This window comes from Leuresthes tenuis, unplaced genomic scaffold (genome assembly GCF_036924035.1).
Source record: "Leuresthes tenuis unplaced genomic scaffold, fLeuTen1.0.hap1 SCAF_7, whole genome shotgun sequence".
NCBI classification, from domain to species: Eukaryota; Metazoa; Chordata; class Actinopteri; order Atheriniformes; family Atherinopsidae; genus Leuresthes; species Leuresthes tenuis.
In genome coordinates, this window is record NW_027325361.1 from 20,409,745 (window position 1) to 20,430,212 (window position 20,468).

A 20,468-nucleotide genomic window follows, 5' to 3' on the forward strand; every position below is an offset into this window, starting at 1 on the left:
CAAACTTGCTTTAGGAACTATGCGACATTAAAACATTCATATTTACCAATCCGTTAAAGCAGTTTGAGGAGCGCGGCCTCTCATTGGCACGAGACTGGAGAGGCTCCTTGTTTGAAAGCTGACATGATTCATTGGTGATATTATTTGATTTCCACGCCTGATCAAGATCCACAAAAGCCGCCCAAGTTAGAGAGGGACGGGCTCCTCACTGCCTTTAGAGTCATGGTTCAGTGGACGATAACAATTACAATGACACTCAATGTTCAGATATCAAAATTTCCAAAGACAACGGTTGTGTTGCTTTTAGATCATGTTTCTAGTTGCACCATTTGATTCTTGAATTTTTCACCTACAGCCAGCCCTGCTCCTCCCTGGCAGGTCTGTGTTAGAGTCCGGCCTAACGAACTAAAAGGTGACAGGGCTGACACATTCATATAATCACATTACCTGAGTGCATCTGTGCTGGAGGCCTCAGGCCCCTTCAGTCTGCAGCATGCCAAGTCAGGCAATCATGGCTGGCAGTGGTTGCTATAGAGACCAGGATGTCTGTGTGTGTGTGTGTGTGTGAGTGCAGGATTCAGATATGACCAACAGACTGGACCTAGCCTGGTCTCAAGGGAGCAGACCAGACATGACCCCAGTGACAGTCTTTTCATTTAGGGAGGGGAGGCGACAAAAATGGCCCTGGCTGGTCTGAACTCCTCCATGTGCCCTCTTTTGGTTGTTAGTTGAAATCAAAAGGCAGGTAAATGCTCTATAGGGGTGTCACATGAAAACGCTCAGGCATGGTTACTTTGAGACAACCAGCTGTGGAAATTAGCCTTTTTATGCGTTTTTTTTTTTTTTTTTTTAAAGACATAAAGGTCTCCAGGCTTTTAAGTGGTCCATTCTTGTTCCCCTCATTTGGTGGCTGCGTGTTGAGCTGCCTGACAGGGTGCTGACATGATAATGAGGGAGTGAGTGTGTGTATGTTCAAAAGATGAAACGTAGGTGAAAAAGAAAAGATGAAAGGACACATGAAAGCTACACGGAAGAGACATTTTATCTGCTTTACACTGAAAAAAAAAACCAACAACCAAAAAACTGTATTAGAATCACGTTTTGTTCCCAAAGACAGATATCAAACTAAATTTCATGCGTTGAACAAAATAAAACTCATGTCGGGTCAAAGTTACAAATGATTTCTTTTATTATTATTATCATCATCATTTAAAAGGGCTCACAAGAAATGAATGAAAATCAGTTTCTGTTCTGCTAGTGAAGAATTCAGCAAACATGGGAAATAAAAATTTGTAATCAAGCCAGAACTTAAGAATACTGATAACATGAATTTTCACTGCTCATATCAAGTTGATAGGGCAAAAAATTTTTTTTTTTTAAATGAAGAGAGCTATTTCTACAACAGAACTTTGATGTGATGACCTCTGCTCACCGAATCTCTATAAAGTTAGTCAGGATGTGTTTGCTAAATGTCATCTTGGTGAACTTTTGTCCTGTCATGGAGATTCATGATAGGATAATCACGTTTAAATCGCTCACACTGAAGGCTTGTGTTCTCTGCACTTTCTAGTCCCATTCACTGTGATGGTGTGAAACCTCTAGAGGACAATCAGTGGAAGTAGCATGACGCGATTTTGTCTAGTGCAGAACAGAATTTGAATATGCATCAGTAAAACACACACGGATATGTACAGTGATAATGAAACCAGATAAAATTGTGCTTTCCGTGAGATATCCTATACACTCTAAGAGAAATTTATCGAGCACATTTCTGAGCATCATGAGCTAAAAGCCTAAATGAACCAAATGACAAAAAAAATAAACATCTTTTGGCTGTTGCAAGAGGTGAGTGCACTGCATGAGGAGGGTGTTCATGCAATAGTTTTGTAACTGAAAAAGTAAAGATGATTACCGTCATTTTGAGGAATAAAACAAATCAAAGCTTAAAGCACGAACCTGAAACAAAACCGTCATTCATAGGGATGGGGTCTCTCTTCAACAGCTTTCAACGAAAAAAGCTTTTGGCTACTGCTGTTTCCTCGGGTTTATACTGGCCCAAAAGAGATCCTTTGAGGGCCTGCGTGTGGAGGTATGCTGTCCTTAATCGTGGGTAAAAATGATCTGATTTGAGAGCAGGGCTCCTTTTTTTTCCCAATCAGACACTAAACTGTTCGCCCTAAAAATTTTATTAGATTAAAACATTTTATTTCAAGCAGTGCTCTCAAAGGCCGCAGCTCAAAAAGTTCTTTGTGAGTTAGATGAGCCCAGTGGATATTGTCTATAATTTGGACTTTTTAGAAAAGAACTACTTCCAAATGCATTTGCTTTGGCACAAAATATTTCCTGTAAATACACTCGACTATCCTTTAACCGAAGCACGGTGATGAAGTGTAACTGAGCCTGCTGGTGCCAAGAGCTTAACTAGTCATTTTAACTTGACATAGAATAAAGACAATGGATTTCATACCCAGTATTTCCTGTTTGAATTCAGATATTAAGACTTTGACCATGGTTCTTACAGACAGTGATTAAGAACATTTTTTTTTTGTCTAAGACAGACTTAAAAAACAGAGAGAATCGTCTCATTTTAAATGCTCAGATATATTTCACTATTTCAACGAAGGCCAAGCCTCCAGTAATAACTGACTATTATATGTCTTATTATAACATTTATCTTTTTTTTTTTGTTCTTTTCTGACAAGCTCTGAATTTCTTAACGCTTTTGTTGCACTGAAAGCCAGGTATGCTTGCAGATGTGTTTTACTCTTTGGGAGAAACTCAGTTGGTCCCACTGTCCTGCCGTAGATAACTCTAACAAAGTCACGGAGCAAAACAAACACGTTTCTTATTGTATTTTGGTTCACCACACGGAAAACTAAATCTAACAAAAACAAAAAAAAGAAGTAAAAGTCTGTATGTATCAGTCTCCTCATCCGTCTCCTCGTGGGATTAAGCAAGTGAAGCAGAGAAGAATTCTCTGAGAGACCAGCTCTGTGTGAGGAGACAAAGAGGGGCATCTTGTTCTGGGACGTCGGGGACACATCTCGACCCCATCTGGTTTTGTTGGTGGCTGCTGAATGGGAGATGGTGGCAGACTGCAGCAGCTGGCTATCTCTGCCAGCCGTCACTCATGTGTAACTGCCTGAGCGACTGCCCTCCTTCCTCTCCATCTTGTGGGTAGTTGGCTTTGGGAAACTCCTTCGTCCCATTGGCAGACTGAATTTCAGGGGGGGTACGGTGAGCCGAATCAGGGTTGCTCATTGGAGAATGCTGCCTGAGGTGGTGTAGAGGAGGGGAGGTAGGTGAGGACATGTGCTCAGGAGAGCTCCGCTCCGATTTGATGCTGAGGTTGAGGGAGGGCAGATGTGGAGAGTTTGAGGAGCAAGACTGAGAGGGGAAGGAGCACCCCCCACTGGACATCCTAGATACAACAAGGAGATGGAGGGAAAAAAAAAAGTGTGGACACAACATTCATTCATCAGTATTTCATAAAAAAAGTCACAATGATTCTTTAAAATCATTTATGAAAAATTATGAGATTCAATATCTAAATATGACACTAAAATATATATATATATACTGTAGCCAAAACAGCTTTTTCTAGGATTGTACTTTTAATCTATGCTCTTTCACTATATGTCAACATACACAATTTATTTTCATTTGACTTTTTTAAAACAAATATTTAGATACATTTTTACTCTCCTTCGTATTGTTGATACAGATCTGGCTGAGATCTGGATTAAAAGAAAATGGCTGACAGAAAACTTTCTGTCAGAATCCAAAAATGGTAAAATAATGTTGAAAGTCAAAACTTCACTTTGTGTTCATGTTGGTTAAACCGAGCATCAAACAGTCTCCTACACCAGAGGATAAAGAGCTTGTTTTGTGGTATACTGTGATAAGGAGTTTCATGATGCTGTAAAGTCACATGATGTCATTTTCAATGTCCTTTCTGTTTTCTTTGGACAGAAACATGTAAAATACTATTTCATTTCACAGCCCCCTAAAAGAAAGTGCAAACCCGATACATTTGTTTACAGCATTAAACCAAAACCAGGGGATTCCAGTATGTGGAGGTATTAAGTAACTACTGAAGGAGTCATTTTTTTCTTTTCCTCTGTTTATTAGTTTATAACAAAGGGGGAAATGTGGTTTTTGCCTGTCAGAAACAAAACTCCAAGTTAGTAGAAACTTGTCTCAGAGAAAGGACGTGGGTGTCGAGTCAATGGTGACGTTCATCACTATAATAATCACCTAAGAAGGACATCCAAGTAAGTCTGCTTTGCGTGGCTCTTCTTGTTCATCTCTTTTAAGTTTCCTTTTCTTCTAACCTGGATCCAGCTGCCTTTTCCACATTTTTTGCATATGTAACAGTTTTGCTTTCTTTCAAATGTGTTTTGTAACTTCATCTATCATGATTTTATTTTTACTTTTATTACTGTTTTTGAATTAATTTTAATGGCATAGCAAATAAGTTTGCTCACCTCTTTAATTGTCTTTCATCCCTTGCTAGACCAGAATGGTAAAACCAAACCTTCCCTTTTCTCTGTCTCTTAGGGAACACAAGCAGTTGATTTGCCTCTGAGGATATCATCTTCTAATTCTGATTCTGTTTAATATATTAAGCTCATGCATCATTGCTCCAGTTGGATATTGACCCTTGTGAATAAATCCTCTCATTAATGCAATGGTTTTGTCTTTTTTGTGTGTTTTGATCTTTGTCAGAAAGCTAACTGAATCGCCAAACATAATTTGCATTATTTGCTACGGTTAGTTGCCTTGAGCTGACGTTTGATAGCATTATGAGAATGTTGCTGTATAGGTTTATGTTTTTGGTTCAGATTCACTGAAGCTTACAGAAAAACAGAAAAAAGAAACATTCATCCAGTAAACATTTGCAGGTACCAACTTATGTTTATACAGGAGTTTATCTGCAAAATGGATCTTACCCTGAACTTATATGAGGCCCATGGGACTCCTGAGGCGGTTGCGTTGGTTGCCAGGGGTTTACTGTTCCTCGTTGTAAACTAACAGAGTGATAAAAGCCGGGTTGGCTGTACTCTGGAACAAAGAAACAGACATGGATGTTCAATGTTCAGTGACAGAAGATTTTAACATATCAGCCTAAGGTAATAAAATAATAGCCCATTGTCATGAGTCATTTGAAATATCCTCATTGGTTTGCTGACCACATTGAGAGTTACTTTTATGTAGCATAGCCTAGAAATATGGACAAATCTGGCTCTCGATGTCACAAATGAACATTTCCTTCGGTGTGATGTAGTCAATGGACTATTTCTATCTGAGTATAGCGATTGGAAATAGGTTGTCACAAGGCACCAGGACACTAGCAGAAAATTAAGGGCCTTATTAAGACTGGCCTAAAAATAGAACTGTATAAACCCCTGTAAGAAACATGATGTTGTACTAATGAAAAAAATGAGAAAATCAGCCTTCTTTGTAAGTTTTCAAGCTAAGAGCTGGATTCTACAACATAGACAGTTATCTATTACCCTTTTTAGCAGTTTTATGCTAAGCTAAGCTAAGGCAATGCTGTGGCTGCACAGACACTTTCATTAATTATGATGGAAGTGTGTTGGGTGAGCCGGTCCACATGCAATCTGGATGGGCTTTCCATGTAGCCACAGTGCGACTGTCTTAAACCAGCTTTATTCTAGAATAGGAAACATCCTTTTTGAAATAACATATATTTCTGTCCCACAATTCCTTGCAGTTGCAACTTTAAGTGTGAGCAGCCGAAGACAGCAACGATTTAACTTTTGAGCCTTATTCATTTCTTTCTTAAATACGAACCTGGATAACAAAGTAATGATTAATATCTTATTATACGAATATGATACATATGATATAGTGTAATAAAGTGATAAGACTGCATTTGACGAAGTATCTAAAGCAGTTTTTGTAGAATATTTATAGAACAGGTGCAATAATGCTGACCCACAACACAGCTTAGTGTAGTGTGGTCGGATTCTAGTTGCAGCCTGGTTGTTTTTTCCACACAAATTTCTCTACCATCTTTTCTAAACCTTGTAATGTTTCCATAACCTTATCAAGTAGAAGAGCTTCGGAAAAGACAACAGGATTCAACCACACCCTCTCTTTGAGATTTGACAAACAAGCCACTAGGCAGATATTACGGAAATTCTAACATGGTGATGTAGACAAGTGAAGGGGGGGAAGTCTGATTTGCAAATGAGGCAGTGTTTGCTATAGAGGAAAATAAAGGTTACTTTCTGGGTCTGTTCTCAGCCTCATGTACAACTGGTTGTGCCAAAGGTGGCTTCACAGTAGCTGATGCAGCGTGCGCTTTTGAGTAATCTTGGTCATTTGTGCCCCTTGTCATATTTTTGACATGTTCTGTGATATATGACATTGTATGTATGGCATTCAAAAGATGGACAAGCTGGGGGCAAAAGTGGCGAATGAGGTCTCCACTCAAAAGTGGTGAAGGTAAAGTTACTGCAAATCTTAGAAACGCTTCAAAAATTGAAAAACAAGACAGTGAACTTCCAACTGTCAGACTCAACAGGAGGAAACGGGAGTACCCGGAGAGAACCCCTGCAAACATAGGGAGAACATGCAAACTCAGCACAGAAAGGCTCCAGATGCAATTTGAACCAGGAACCGTCTTGCTGTGAGGCGACGGTGCTGCTAAATAACATATCGCAATTATTCATTACAACAGTTTGGCCTCATAGCAGATGAGTTCTGGTGCTGGACTGGCCTGCATGCAGTCTAGATCTTTCAGTGATTTAAAAAAATTGGTACGTCATGAAACACAAAATAAAACAAAGAAAACCCAGTTGCTAGAATCCTGTATTAGACAAGGGACAATCATATATGGTACACCCCTCGGCCAAAAGTCCAGCTAGTCCCAGATGTTTACAGACACTAACAGAAAAAGGGATGCTGCACAGTGGCAGAGATGCTTCTGTACCAACTTTTTTAAGACATGTTGCTGCCATCAAGTTTTTTCATGAAATAGTATAATGTCTGGTGTGGTGATTAGCACCGTCGCCTCACAGCGAGAGGGTTCCAGGTTTGATTCCCACCTGGGGCCTTTCTGTGTGGAGTTTGCATGTTCTCCCGTGTATGCGTGGGTTCTGTCCGAGTACTTTGGCTTCCTCCCACTGTCCAAAAACATGCATGTTAGGTTAATTGGTGATTCTAAAATTGTGGAGTGAATATGGGCATGTGTGGTTGTTTGTCTCGTTTGTCTCTGTGTGGCCCTGTGATGGACTGCTGACCTCTCGCCGGATGACCGTTGCGATAGGCTCCAACCCCCCCGCGAACTGACCGACGGATTAAGCAGGTATAGAAAATGGGTGGATGGATAGTAAAATGTCTCTCACTTCTTAAGATTTGCAATATTTCCTACTCTATGTTCTCTTGTCAATAAAATATTGGTTAATCAGATGTGCAAATAATTGAATTTTGTTTTTATTACCATAGTAAGCAACACACCAATTGTTTTGTAATTGCAGTTGTACATTTACCACAGAGTAGATGATTCAAAGTACACATACCAGAGGATCCAGTGGAGGGAAGGCCATAGCCTCCTAAAGTGTGACTCAGGAAGCCTGCTTTCCCCATGGCCACCATGGAGCTGCTGCTGTGCAGGCCCTGGTACAAGAGACCCCTCTGATGATCAGAGAGATGGAAACAATCATACTGAAAATATCAATACTATAGTGATACAATGATGTCACTCAATGGTGAGAGGTGTGAGTGTGTAAAAAAACTGAAATGTCTTTTGAGTTTGCAGGACAATGTGTGGCATATCCATCCACTTAGAGGAAGTCCTACTACATGCTGTTTGTGGTAAATTCTATGACATCTATTTGTGTCTATCACACTGGATAGCAGCAGCTCAGCTACTCACAGCAGAGTTGTGGTTTGCTCGTGCGCCCACCATGCCCTGACTAACAGCATCTGCCCGAAGGTTCTCAGTGCCCAGGTTCAGAGGAGGAGGGCTTTTCATGTCCAGAGCTCGATTCAGGTTTCCATGCGAGAACACAGAGTAGCCAATTCCTAAACAGTGAAATAAAGGGGCAGGAAGTGAAAAAGACAAGATCATTTTCATCATCAGATCAGTTCTGATTTGATCGCAAACCCTAAATCTGTGTCATTTCAAAGCAAAATCATAATGCTCCATTTAGAAATACTGTGAAAGCAGATGATAAATGTCTAATGACATCATAATGCATCCAAATAGTTAAAGTGTAAAAGAGGTTGATATGACAGGCAAGTGTGACACATTCTGTATAGAAACCACAGAACTGGTTAGAACTGTTGTTACACTGGTGGAGGGCCAGTTTCACACAGCAGGCTGACTGTATGTGTGGATTGGTGAAGATACACACTCACGCACACACACTTCCTGTGAGTTCACAGCCAGCTGCACAGATGGTTTACTTGTGAATTTTACTGAAAGCTTTGGTGAGAAACTAAAAGAGTTGCAGTTGGATTTTCATGTAAAAACTCTTCCCCAACTCAAGACAGATAACACTTCATTCTCCGGTCCTTATTACAAAAATTATTTACAAAAAATATTCTTCATTCAGCAGACTTCGAACCTTTCATTTTGAAATGAAACTCTTACTGACATAGCATTGCTTAAACTTGGACCTATAAATAAATATGCACTGAACACATACATTTGTTACATACAAAGATACAGCACTGAGTACTATAAGATCTCCAGTGATAGCAAGTTTTTGCAGAGGATAAATTACAGTAAATATTTATCTTTGTCATTAATATGAATTAAGTGTAGCTTTCACAAGACGTTCCAGGTTAACCTGCATGTGGAGACATGAATGCAGTGTGTGCACGTGATGCAGCAGGGCTGGCAGAGCCTGGTCTTGAGCTCAGAGGTTTAAAGCTTGGGGGTCTGTGGGAGGCCATGCTGGATGCAGAGGAGTTGGGGAAACCGTTCTCACAACCTGCAGACACCAGGAATTGTGCCTCCGGTGAGAGCAGCGAAGGACCCTGAGGAGTAAATATAAATCCCATGGAAATTAGTATGACCTAAAAATTCATTTCTGCACATACGTGTCTCAAAATCTATGCACGTTTGTGTTGAATGTGTGAAAACAAAAGCGTGTTTGGACTGACATAGAAGCGCTGGCGAGCCACAGAAAGATCCATGCCCTCACTGAGGAGACATTTATCTGCAGACGCTTGTACGCTCTCCTCACTTTCAAGCTCTGAGCCATCCAGACCAAGGCCTTTCCTACGCAGGGTCTGACACGGAACAGAGAGCACATGTGGAAAATTATCCACAACGATGACATAATAGTTCAAAACTGCAAGAATGATAAGTGAGATGCAACAGTCTATGCTGATTTTTCATAGAATTTGCAACCTGAAGCTCTATCATGCCTCTCACAACAGATCAAATGAATAGGAAATAGGAAAGACATTATAATGACTTTCATCTCTATCTGTATATTAGAATATTTGACATTAGAAGTAGTTCTGAGAGTACCTCCAATATGTCTGTGTTGGTGCGACTCTCGTGTGGCTCGCTGTACTCTGTGTATTTCAGCAAAACTTTATCCATGTCAGTGCTGGCATACTGGAACAGACGATTAGTGCTGTTGAAGATGATGAGGGCGATCTCACAGTCACAGAGCACACTCAGCTCATAAGCCTTCTTCATCAGACCAAACTTACGTTTGGTGAAGGTGACCTAAAAGCAATAAAAAAAAAAGATTGAAAAAATGAGGACGTCTGCGCCACCAGAACACAGTCATCGACTGTTCTAAACAAAGCAGTAGAGACAGGATGGTCGCTTATGATAGAAATGAAAAAAAAAAACAGAACTACGGTAGCGTAATTATTTCCGTCTGCTTTTCGGAGGAATCTAAAAACATTCCTTTTCCCAACTGAAATCTGAACCCTGAAATCCAAACGGATCACTTGCAAATAATAACAGCCATGACATTCAAGTGTGTGTACCAAAAGTCCCAACTTCGCCCGGAAAGGCTTTACTATCTCTACAGCAAACAGCACTTTCAATTCTCAGACACTCATATCAGATAGGAAAAGAACGATAAAGATCAGACCAGAGACCGATCGTGTTTACCAGCACTTTCAAACAGCTTGTTTTCTCGCTGTTTTCTGGTTACATCAACATGCTGTCATATTAATAAACTATCTACATGATGTGTCTAACTCCTCATTATTACACAAACGTCACAGTGGACTGTGTCTGAGAAGAACGTCACATCTGAAATCTGTCATGGAGATTATATTGTATGTATAATCTGTTATCAGATTTGTCATTCATTAATCTGTTACAAAAATTCCTCACATGTAAAATACATCTTTATTTTAGACTATAACCGTGTTTCCTCTTTCAGCGTCGGCTTTTTTTTTCTATTCTCACTTCACTTTGCTCACTGTAAAAGAGAACAATTGTACCGTTCTGTACCGCACTGCATAATTCTCACGCTTTTACTGCTGTTTTGGATTTTGTTAGATTTACATTATCAGCGGATGCAAAGCTTTTATCTACAGCTGCTTCTTAGCCCTTGAAAATCATGCTTGCAACAATTATTACAGTTATTCCAATTAGCTTATGGTCACTGAATATAATAACTCATGGACTTTTGAAATATCTACATCTATATCAATAGATTAAATAAGAACAGAAAGAAAAACCTTTTCTGGTATTCCCTCTCTAAAACAAAGTATAAAGACTTTGAGCAGGCAGACCGCTGCAAAGGAAAGCAGCGCACTGGAATTATAACACAAGACAGTTAAATATTTCCAACAAAATTGTCATTTTATCTTGATTATATTCCTTTCATAAACTTCAAAAGGCAAAGTGAGGGTTTTATGTTATTCAAAGCATTGTTTTCAGTCTCACAGCAAGACATAATACAGTCACTTAAACCATATCTATTGATTTGTTTTTTCTCCTTCTGTACGGGAGAAAGTCTCCAGAGTAAGACAGGATCACAGCAGCTCATGTTATAGTCAATATTCAGCTGGTGGTTTGACTGCTTTCTACCAACACTTTCATTAATTTTAGAATGTTGTTTTTTAGGGGTTTTTTGGTCACTATTTTCTTGCTCTTTCACTCACTGTTTCACGGCTGTCTTACATGTGAAAAATTATTTTGTGAAGATTAGATATAAAAAAGACAGAGCTGGGTATTGACAATTACATGGTTAGGCTTAGGTATTTAAAACAAGTAGGGTTAGGGTTAGGAAAACATCACGGCTTGCATTAAATGCCACGCTGCCACAGCGTATCGCATGAAAATATCTGACCCCGTCAGCGAGACACATGAAACATGCTGCACACTTGATCACTCGCCCTCTGCATTACTTTGAAAATCGTTCATCAGCATGAATGCATAGTTTTCGGTTATGTGACTGAGTTGTTTTTTTCCTGCAAGCTGGCACACCTGCCACTTAACATTAAAGTCTATGGGAAAACTATTAGACAGAGTCCATCAGAACTCTGCAGGGCCTCAAGTGAGCTCCTTAAATTTCATGCAGCCTACAAAAATCTTTTAAAATCTTCTAAAGTTTAAAATATGCACAGCAGAGAAAAGCATTTGATCATCCTACCAGAGTGGCTGGAAGCAATCTCTGTTTATCTTGTAATCAACTATTATTTCAGAAGCATTGTGATGTAACTCTGTCCAAATATTGCTGAGGCAAATGCGTTATTAAAAAAGTTATTGTGTGGAATATTGTGTGCAGACTCACCTGTCTGTTCCTCTGGTCAAGAATACGAGAAATTTGTATTTTCTTTCTTCCCATTTTTCCTGTTATGCTCTGAAACCTGTGAAAGAAGAAAGAAGCACTTATTCAAAACGGCTAAAATAAGCTCTGGTTGCTACCTTTCACTTCATTATCCATAAATACGATTTTTGACACTAGTAGTTAAAGTTTGTAATTATTAAAGAAAATATTAAACAGGAATGCAAATGTTATGACCAATGCTGCCACAGTTTGATCTGTGAATATTGCAACATTTAAATATGCTGATGTTGCATGTTTCTTTGGCTTTGATGTTTAGATTAAATGAATGAATTAAAAATACTTTATTTATCCCCGAAGGGAAATTATATCGAATTATATTTGATATGATTCCAAATTTCTGTCAGTTATTTATTTTAATTTCTTTTATCATATGTGTGCATGTAAATAATTACTGCAAATGCATATTTTGTGTGCATTACTCTGTTTCTGTCGTGGTCTGGACAATCTCGAATCTCGAAAAGATATTTAAAGTTTCAACAGTTCTAATTCTTGGTTAAATAAAAGTTAGATGAAAAAAAAACAGCGACTAAGTGACTAAGGTCTCTTCCTCTTGGTAGGGGCAGGGTGTTTATTTTTACCACCATGAAGCGATGCGGTCTAAAGTTAGAGCGACTCTTGCCGGGCCATCAGTCCGCCTACTGACACCCGTAGTCTGGGTTAACCCCAGGCCAGCAGCACAGTGCTCAACTGCACCACGAGGCCCCAAGAGACAGGGTTAAAAATACAGTCCATAGCTCCTTTTAAAGGTTCAGCAGGCAGTAGCTGAAACCAAACATTAGAAGGAAAACGGTGTGTTTTTGAAAGATGGCTGAAGCTGAGAGCCACCCACTCTTCTCTCATGCACAGCCAGGTCAGAGAAAAAGCAGGACTTGGAGGGGCAGAAGTTAAAGACATGGATGGATTGTGGCTTGCTTGAGAATGTTTTGAGACCCACACCCCCTGAATTTCTTGTTTTTCTTTTTGGTTTAGAGAGCTCTGCTCTTGTTCCGTACATAAAGGGCTTAATACTAGAGAAAAATTAGCAGGATATTTTTGCTGATGTCCTCTGTATCTAAGGAGACTGCCATTAAGTCACCATACAACCATACAAAACTAAATCAAATGCATACATAATAACAGAACTCATATAAAGAGCACATCTTTATAAGAGTTATGTTGTTAAGTGGTGGTCTGCCTCTTCTGACCTGACTATACAGTACTTCTCCAAAGCCCAGAGGAATTTTCACTGGTTTTTCCCTAATTCTGGACATTTATTGGACTTTTCTATATTTAGTTGTCTGCCCCTGCTGATGCTGCCTGAACGGATATGGCGCCCATGTTCCCACGACCTCTGAAGTACCCGTTGTCCCTCAACATACGCTGGGCATAAAGGCATCTAGGTCATTTCTGGTGGAATCCACCTCTTTTTCCCTCACAATTACCTTATAAAGTTTGATCAAAACTGCTGCACTTAATCTCCTGCAGACCAGAGAAACCTCATCAATAGCAGCTGTGGATAAACTCAGATATTGCCTATATCACTATGGTAAAAAAAAAGGCACGTAATGGACTAATGGTAGCCCATTAACCAGCACTGGTCTGTCACATTCATAACTCAGCTACGACAAAGAATTAACAGCAGATGAGTCAAACGGTTCTGTTTTTTTGGACCAGAAGTAAGACTATTTAAACTGAGATTAAGGCATTTTAATGGCGAGAAGAGAAGGAAGTGGAACTAAACAAACTAAATGTGTTCTAAACAGTGCAGAAAGATATTTATCTCGTGGGTTCAGAGAAGGTTCCTCTTGTCTAGGAAATAACCAAATGACAACTATCCGCTCTACACACAGCCCTTTGAAATCACATGAGTAGCTAAGTAAATATAGCTCTGCATCCATCCAAACAGCTCCGAGTTAGCTGAGCTCTTCGTGGTTTTGCAGGTTTACCAAAACCCTAAAGGCCAACTTAGGCAGGAAAAGCCTTACGGGGCCTCAAGGCTTATTCTACATGTTTTCCCATATGACAACTGCCACTTGAGGCCTCCACATGTACTCAACTAGCCAGGCAGCCGCACGCACCTTCTCCTCATGACCTTCAATGGCCTTTGAACATGTCATCTCTGAGAGAAGAGGGACATAAAAAGGAAGTAGCAGATCTTTTTCACTGCTCTTACTTAGGTACTAGGATGAGGAATGAATGCCAGACAGAATCCGCCACTGTCCTGCAATAATTGCATACATACACAGTCACCCCTTGGGCTTCTATACTGAAAGACAGCAGCTTTTTCAGATGCCCTCCCAAGTGGGAGACAGAGGCAAATACTGAGCACAGAAACATAGCAGGGCACCACCAGTCATTCTCTCTGACATACCCTGGGATCCTCTGAGTATTCACCGGGGAGCTCACCAGGACGACGAAGCACATGCAAAGAAAAGCTTGAAAATCAACATAGAGTAGAATATGGTTTTAGCTGATTTGATTAGTTGTTTTCAGGTCGCTTATTGGTACTGTATAGTGACTTGTTTAACATTTGTCTTGCTGCAGTGCACTGTATGCATGAATGAGAAGGGGGAAAAAGTAGGGCATCTGTAAAGTATTAAGGGTTCGGCTTCAATGGTTTTCCTTCCATGAGTCATTCAGAGCATGGTGGCTTGGTGATGTTTCAAAAACATGATAAACGTGTGAACAATTATCATCCAAGGTAGCTGATAACTACTGTGGTACCAGAGTAGATCCCACAGATCTGTCAGCACTTTTATTTGTTTAATGTCACCAAATAGAATGGTGCTAGAGCGTAAATAACAATAATAATGATAATAATAGAATAGAAAAGAAAACATGACCTAACCTGTGGAGAAGAAGAATAGTATTTTCCAGTTTCTATATTTTTGTCGGTTGACTGGCGGCTGTACCTAATAGGAACTGATGTATCATGACGGTATACTAAACTCTCACAGCAGCAAAGTGTGGATAATGCCTAACAGGGCTGTCATGTTGACTGTCTAAGACGCTTTTGTTCAAGTATTAAAAAAATAAACCCTAATTGTATGAACTAGTTTGTAACACAGTCCACAAACATTCTCTCAATCCCAACTTAAAAACAGTAGAGACCAAACTGAACCTTGCAAAATAAGCTTCCCGTTCAAATGTTTGAGAATTAATACATCACACTTGATGGTCCGTCATGGGGGTTCCCTATATGGCATTTCAATCTAAATCAAAGAAATAAACATATTAATACACCAAAGATAGTTAGATCAAATTATAATTACCTCTACCAGTCCACAGGGGTACATAAAAGTATGTGTGTATGTGTATTTGTTTTTGTGTGCCGCCCTCACGGTCAGACAGTTCATGTACTCATGGGGCCTTTGCAGAGTAATGGTGAGGAAATATTTGTCTAATTTTAACTGGAGATAATTGAATTGCCATGATATTTTTGATTAGGGCATCATACACTGAAGGCATGAACAAGACATTTGATCTTCACATAAATAGAGGCAAAACCTTTTTTTCATGACTTTATGGTAGAATGATAGAAACTACATTTCTTGCTAAATATATCTATCTATCTATCTATCTATCTATCTATCTATCTATCTATCTATCTATCTATCTATCTATCTATCTATCTATCTATCTATCTATCTATCTATCTATCTATCTATCTAGCTCATAACTCCTAATCTACTACAAAATAAAGAGGAGTGTCAATATAGTTCCAAATTTTACAAACATTAAATGTGCAACAAAGTGAGCTGTAATGCTGCTTAAAGTTGAACAACTTTGTGTTGGATGGACTCAGAGTCGTGGGACGGGCCCATTTCCAAAGAGCTCAGAATCATTTTTGTACACTGAGCTATTTTGGCGCTAAAAATAAAAACTGTAAGAATACAACGCTGAAATTATTGTGCATGATTAGGCCTAATGAATTGTTTACTTCAGTCAAAATAGGCCGTTTAAGAATAGCCCGTCTGTCCCCGAGTTGCCAAGCACCCCTCTCTAATATAGCTTCATCCATAGGCAGCAACAGGTACTTAACTCACAGCTGTGTCGTGAAACGTGCCACACAGGAAACCCAAGGACACACTACTCATTTGGCATTAAAACCCAAAAGATAGATACACATATATATGAGTGCGTATGTAAAACAACAACAACAAACAAACACATTTAAAAGAAAAAGCAGGGCATCTGATCTCACCTGCTCCTCGATGTCCTTATGAGTCAGTCAACTTCTTTTTACGCGCTTGGTCTGCTTACTGTTTCACTCACTTGATCGATATCGATCTCGAAGTTCAAAGTGCTTATAAGAAATGAGCAGGTGTTCTGCCGTGCGCTCGAGTCTTGTGCTGATGTACAGACATTCACCTGATACAGACGCAGCGGATGGTTGAGGAGAACAGCGCGCTGCTCTCCAACAGCTGGCTGCTGCTGCCGCCCGCCTCTCTCTGTCGCCACACACCGCCTCCCCGCTCGTGCCATTGGACACACTCCAGTGGCCATCCTCCGCCTTCTTTCCGCCCTCATGAGCGCCCGATACCATAAACTGCGGGCAAATTCACAAGAGAAACTGGACTACTTTAAGTTTGTTTGTCTATACCTACAGCTGCTTTGCAGAATAGATTGTTTGGTCTATAGGAGAACTTTTCTTTTTACAAACAAGCTTGATTTTGAATGAATTTCCTCACAAGAGGTGAAAGAGATTACAGTGGGCAGAGGAAAAGCATTGTGATATATCGACTGCATATATATATATATATATATATATATATATATATATATATATATATATATATATATATATATATATATATATATATATGTATATATATATGTATGTTGTATGTTTCCAGTTTCCATTTTACCACACAACACCATAACATTTTATGATAGAAAATAGTAAATAACATGTATTCCATGAAAAAGTGTAAACTTTCAAGATTGTTAAAGTAGCTACTTTCCATCATATGATGAACATCTTACATCCTTTTTTTTTAAAGTGAAAAAATGAAAAAGACTAACAAAAAACATAGAACATCAGATTAGTAATCCAACCTCCTTGTTTATGTCTTTGATATAGAGACAGACACATTTGGTCAAATGAATTTCTGATACAGTGAACAGAGAGAAAAAGACAGCCAGATTTCCAAAAAAAGCATAAAGTTGATAACGGTATATTCTTAACATTCAGTGCAAAATTATGCTACATTTTGTGTTTCTGTCCTGACTGATTTGTTTTTTTAAAAAGGGCATTCTGCATTGTCTGTTTACCTGGAACAAAGCTTTTGGACAAATGTTCCCTTAATCTTTCTGCTTGTAGTTGTGTAAGTCTGTTCTTTTTGTGCACAAACAGTTGGAGTGTGGAAGCCATACTAAAAATTGATGGAGGTTTGTTCACCGTTGTGTTTGGGATCATAAACCTTTTCTAACTGTAAGTTGTTTTTACACATGATGTGAGGTTTCATTTAATGAATTTGTCACTTGTTGCAGCAAACGCTGCACTACTCTACTGCTCCTGTGCTTAACCCTCAGAGGGGTGTTGTTTTCATGACTTTCTGCTGCCTTTTTTTCCCTCCTTAGAGCACACCATTGCTTGTTGCAGAAATGTTTTATTATGCTTTGCCAGCAATCCTATAGGCAGCTCTCTCAGAGAGTTTTTTTTGTCTTCTACTGAAATAAATTCTTTGCCATTGTTTTATTGCCTTTCCCTACTTTGCGGGCATCAGACATTCTAATTTCTCAAGTGCCATGAGCAGCTGTTCGAAGGTGTTTATGGATGCTGAGTATCTGGACAAGGTTCAACAAATTGGAGTATTTCAAAGGTTTGAAATTTGCATCATTTGCATTTTCTCCCAAGTGACTGCACAGCCGATTAAGACCAAAAATGCTGCTTCTTTCCTTTTTTTCCACTTTAAAATGGTAAGTTAATAAACTCTTTAATTTGATTTGTTGACAAGAATATTCTGTATTTAACTTCATGCTGTTTGGAGATCGGTTCATGTTCATCTCATTTAAGTGTGCTCAGCAAAAGAAATGCTGTCCGAGGCTTTGCATGCCACTGTATAAAGCAATGTCTGCTTGTGCACTTTGGGCACAGGATGCACGTTGTGAGCGTTTCAGAGTGATTTCCTTTTTAGACCTTTTGACCTGAATATCTGAGGCAGAGTGATGGTGGGAAATATTAAACATTCCTTCATCAAAAGGGGTTGGGGGGTAGCTAATTAAATTTATGCTTTGTTTTGTTTCCTACCCAGACTCTAAGAGGATGGGAAACCAAAGACACATATGTTGCTTTAATGTTATACTTCTGGTGAAAGAGATGGCATTTAATGGCATTTGCATTTGGATGTTTTTTTTTTCTATAGTTATCACCGAAATCTGTATTAAACTGTCTTGTCTCTTTGAAAATCTACATGACAGTTTAATGATCAATGACAGATTTTTTTTTTATTTCTAATCTTTGTGTATATTATGCACTTGTTATTGGATCAAAAATACTTGAATAAGAAGCTTTGAATCGATGGTTATTCTCTCCACCGATGCACCCTTTGGTCTTTCATAAAATATTCAATCAATTGAGTGTCATAAATGTCCACAAAATTTTCATTTCATCAGTAGACGAGTTGATCACAAGGCCGCCAACCTGTGTCACCTGGGGAGAGGTCAGAGTCGCCAGCATCATTTTGTAACTCCCGTTGCTGATAATCTCAACAAACTTTCAACATGTGGTAGCGAGGAGTTCAGTGTCTGTGGCAATAAGGCATTGTGCTTCTGTATAGACTTAAAAATGAATCTTTTGGTTAGAATGCTGCATAGCCCATGAAGATTTGTAAGCATATATGCGTATCAGCTGACCTGGGTATCACTGATGAAAGCAGGGGACGTACTGTGTGAAAAAGAAAAAGGCACAATCTAAATATTAAAAGCAAATGGAGGGCAGACACGCTGTTAGTCAACAGATATATTTAGCAGTAATAACTGAATCACTGCATGAGCTGAATTATCGGCTATTCATGGGCGGTGAAACAATGTACTCCTAAAAATAAGAAGGTGACAAATTATTAGCACAGATGATCTGTGTAAGTGTGGAAAGCAGCTCCATTTCTCTCTGTCTGTCATACACACAGACGCTCAGATAAACACTTCAACATGCAGGCATGGACACATAGAGCTATGTCTACGCACAGACACACAGTTTGAAATCCGATGAGACGTCTCTAACTGAGCACCTGATGCAATGGTTAGCAACATCCCTGCAGACTGCCACAGCCTTTACCTTCAGGATTCATCTGTGTGGCCCCCATCAACTGAAGGAGAACTGTGCAAATCTCTAACTGTAAACATAGCGAGCTTCACCTGCAGCAAAGGGGAAATTCTCTCTTTCCTAGGTGTGGTGTCTATGCAGTTGCATTGTTTGTTACTTTTCTTCTAAACACTGAGCATCTCACCAGAGCAGCGCCCGAGAATGGAAATACAGTCCCATTTGTGTGTTAATGAGAATTACTGATAAATACAATAAAGTAGAAGCTGTGCAGAGATAAGGGTGCCTTTGAGAACTTCACGTATCGAGTCCTTTTTTTTTTTTCATTTTCCTGAAACTTCTCACTTCTGCTTTCGACAAGATCAGCCACGACCCTTTTAGAGCATGTGGTGAAGCTGTCGGATTCAGAAATAGCCTCCCTGGTCAGTGTACATGTGTGAGAGCAATTGTTCACATTGTGAGCCTTTATAGCTACAGCCTTATCTACATCTCAACAGAATAAGGGTTACACCTTTACCTCCCCACCAACTCCTCAACCTTTAACAGAACAATACGGTCTCTGTAACACAAGTTATCGACTTTAAATACAACAAGGTGCTTGTGGCCCAGAAGTGTGAATAAATATTCACAATAGCTTAATTAAATCGTCAAGATTTTGGACCAGGGACTCATTTCAAATCATGGCCACGATGTAACTTAAGTAAAAGATTAAAGTGTCTCTGGGCAACTTGTTAAGATTCAGAGTCTTAAGGAGGTGGACAATGAATAAAAAGCGATACTCTCCGTTAACAGAGGTACTGTAAGCTAAGGAGGCTGCCCTGCTGCAAATTCCTCAAACGTTTGCTGAAATCCACACCTGCCACGGTCCCATTTTGCTCAGGAAGAATTCTCTGCCTTTTCAGTCGTCTGGTCGCGGGTTGATTTTTATGCTGTTTTTAATCTATCAATTGTCTTGTCAGTTATTTATAAAGTACTTTTGAGTTCATATGCTTTCTCTCAGGCAGCAGACAATCAGATGGCCTATTGAAAAATAACTATGTTAATCCTTTAATCACTTCATGAGGATAGCTGTCTATATCACAGCATAAGAAGTAGGCTAATCTAAAAGAAGACACGGGCCTTTTACCACGTGCAGGTTTCTTTCAGATTACTTTGAAATGCAGCCAAGAACTGCACGCAAACCACAAGGTGACTTATGAAGTTAGTCAGGCTACATAGAAATAATAATGCATCTTAGTACTTTTTGATCACTTCGAAACGAGCCATTGAAATATTGCATCTTACACAGTAAAATGAGTGAGAGACAAACATATCATTTTCTCTTTAAAGACTATTTAAGTGCAATCAACTTGCATTGTACATACTTTTCATTTACATTTGGCCGGATCAAATTACACTGCACAAACACAGACTGCAAT

The 20,468-nt window shown here is 39.3% G+C and overlaps 1 protein-coding gene across 1 annotated transcript; it reads right to left on the bottom strand.

The window, feature by feature from the left end:
* Positions 1 to 1,389: 1,389 nt before the first annotated feature.
* mef2b (myocyte enhancer factor 2b) lies at positions 1,390 to 16,198 on the bottom strand. The gene is made up of 9 exons (XM_072389781.1): positions 15,991 to 16,198; positions 11,751 to 11,826; positions 9,515 to 9,718; positions 9,142 to 9,270; positions 8,826 to 9,015; positions 7,907 to 8,055; positions 7,551 to 7,665; positions 4,953 to 5,064; positions 1,390 to 3,421 (listed from the first exon to the last, which is right to left on the bottom strand). The coding sequence occupies exons 2-9, from the start codon at positions 11,802 to 11,804 to the stop codon at positions 3,109 to 3,111; spliced, it is 1,266 nt and encodes a 421-aa protein (XP_072245882.1). The 5' UTR covers positions 11,805 to 11,826; positions 15,991 to 16,198; the 3' UTR covers positions 1,390 to 3,108.
* Between the last annotated feature and the right edge of the window lie 4,270 nt (positions 16,199 to 20,468).